At 45.0% G+C, this 1,293-nt stretch overlaps 1 protein-coding gene across 1 annotated transcript in view; it reads left to right on the top strand.

Annotated features, from left to right (window-relative positions):
- ETS1 (v-ets avian erythroblastosis virus E26 oncogene homolog 1) overlaps nt 1-1,293 on the top strand; it is a 67,794-nt gene that overhangs the window by 50,848 nt on the left and 15,653 nt on the right. The window contains 3 exon segments of the mRNA XM_009322609.1: nt 184-261; nt 1,191-1,289; nt 1,292-1,293. The exon segment at nt 1,292-1,293 is cut by the window's right edge and continues 136 nt beyond it. Coding sequence (XP_009320884.1) covers nt 184-261; nt 1,191-1,289; nt 1,292-1,293 — 179 coding nt within the window.

A 1,293-nucleotide genomic window follows, 5' to 3' on the forward strand; every position in this document is an offset into this window, starting at 1 on the left:
AGTGCATCAAGCACTTGTTTCGGTGGGATTTCAGCTCCTAACTCATTTCTGTTCCCTTGAACGTCGCAGTTTAACCCAGAGAGGAGCATTTCAGGAAGTTCAGACCTCTCTGTATTACAGCAAGTCTTGCGAAGCACCGTATGCCTGTGGACATATGACATTTCCTTCCTTTTCTCTTTGCAGAAGAGGTGAAACCATACCCAGCAAATGGAGTGAATACAACATATCCAGAATCCCGCTATACTTCAGACTACTTAATTAGTAAGTCTCAATTATCAGTATCATTCTGGTGCTTCCAGGCATGAAAGTGCCACCTATTAGAGGTTTGGCTGCATCACATGAGGACTGCACCATGCAGTTGTTGCTCTGTCATGGCAGAGCATGCGAAGTGCGTAATTTTGTCTTTCCTAGTGTTTTGGGTTTATTTAGAAGCGATCTTTATTTTTTGGGGACTGCCTTGAGATGCCATAATCTGACTTTGAAAGCACTATTTGTTTGAAGCTGTAGCTCAGTAGACCTGAAAAGCGACCTCAACACCCCAGAACGTTAGGAATTTTTAAAAAAAAGTATTAAAAAAAGGGGGCGTGGGGGAAGAAGGCTTAATTCTGCATTGCTAGGTAGGAGCCTAGCGAGGAAAGAGGTGTCATCAGTCTAGACTCCCGCGCTTCCCATTGCCATTGGTTTGGAGATGTTCTTTAAGGGCATTTGAAATCTGTGATGTGTTTCATGAACCAGCAAAAAACCCAACTTGCCTGAATTGGGATTCCAGTCTTTGGAAGTGAGGAGAGGTGACCGTGGTAGTGACTCATCTATTACAATCATCAGTGAAACTTCTTTGCCCTCTGTCTCCTTTGCTGAGACTATGCTCTTCGTGATTTTCCAGCTTTTTCCCGCTAGCAGCTTGCTTGAGAGGAGTTTGGCGTAATGCACATTGATGGTGGTTGAGGATGTCTTATTTTTTTGAACTGCTGCAATTATAAGACACAATGTCTCTGTAGCTTTTAGACACCTTACTCAAAATTAGTGCCCAATTGTTCCAGGTATTTTATATCCAAAGACAGTCTCCTCTTGCACTGCAGACCTCAAATCTCACTGTGCTGTGGGAGACTGGAGGGGAAGTGAGCAATGCTCTGGTTTCTTTGAGCTGCTGGTGTTTGGGTTGCTTTCTGATGCTCCTGTTCTGCCGGCAGGTTATGGCATTGAGCATGCACAGTGCGTGCCTCCCTCTGAGTTCTCTGAGCCCAGCTTCATCACAGAGTCCTACCAGACCCTCCATCCCATCAGCTCGGAAGA

This window comes from Pygoscelis adeliae, unplaced genomic scaffold (genome assembly GCF_000699105.1).
Source record: "Pygoscelis adeliae isolate BGI_AS28 unplaced genomic scaffold, ASM69910v1 Scaffold224, whole genome shotgun sequence".
Taxonomy (NCBI): domain Eukaryota; kingdom Metazoa; phylum Chordata; class Aves; order Sphenisciformes; family Spheniscidae; genus Pygoscelis; species Pygoscelis adeliae.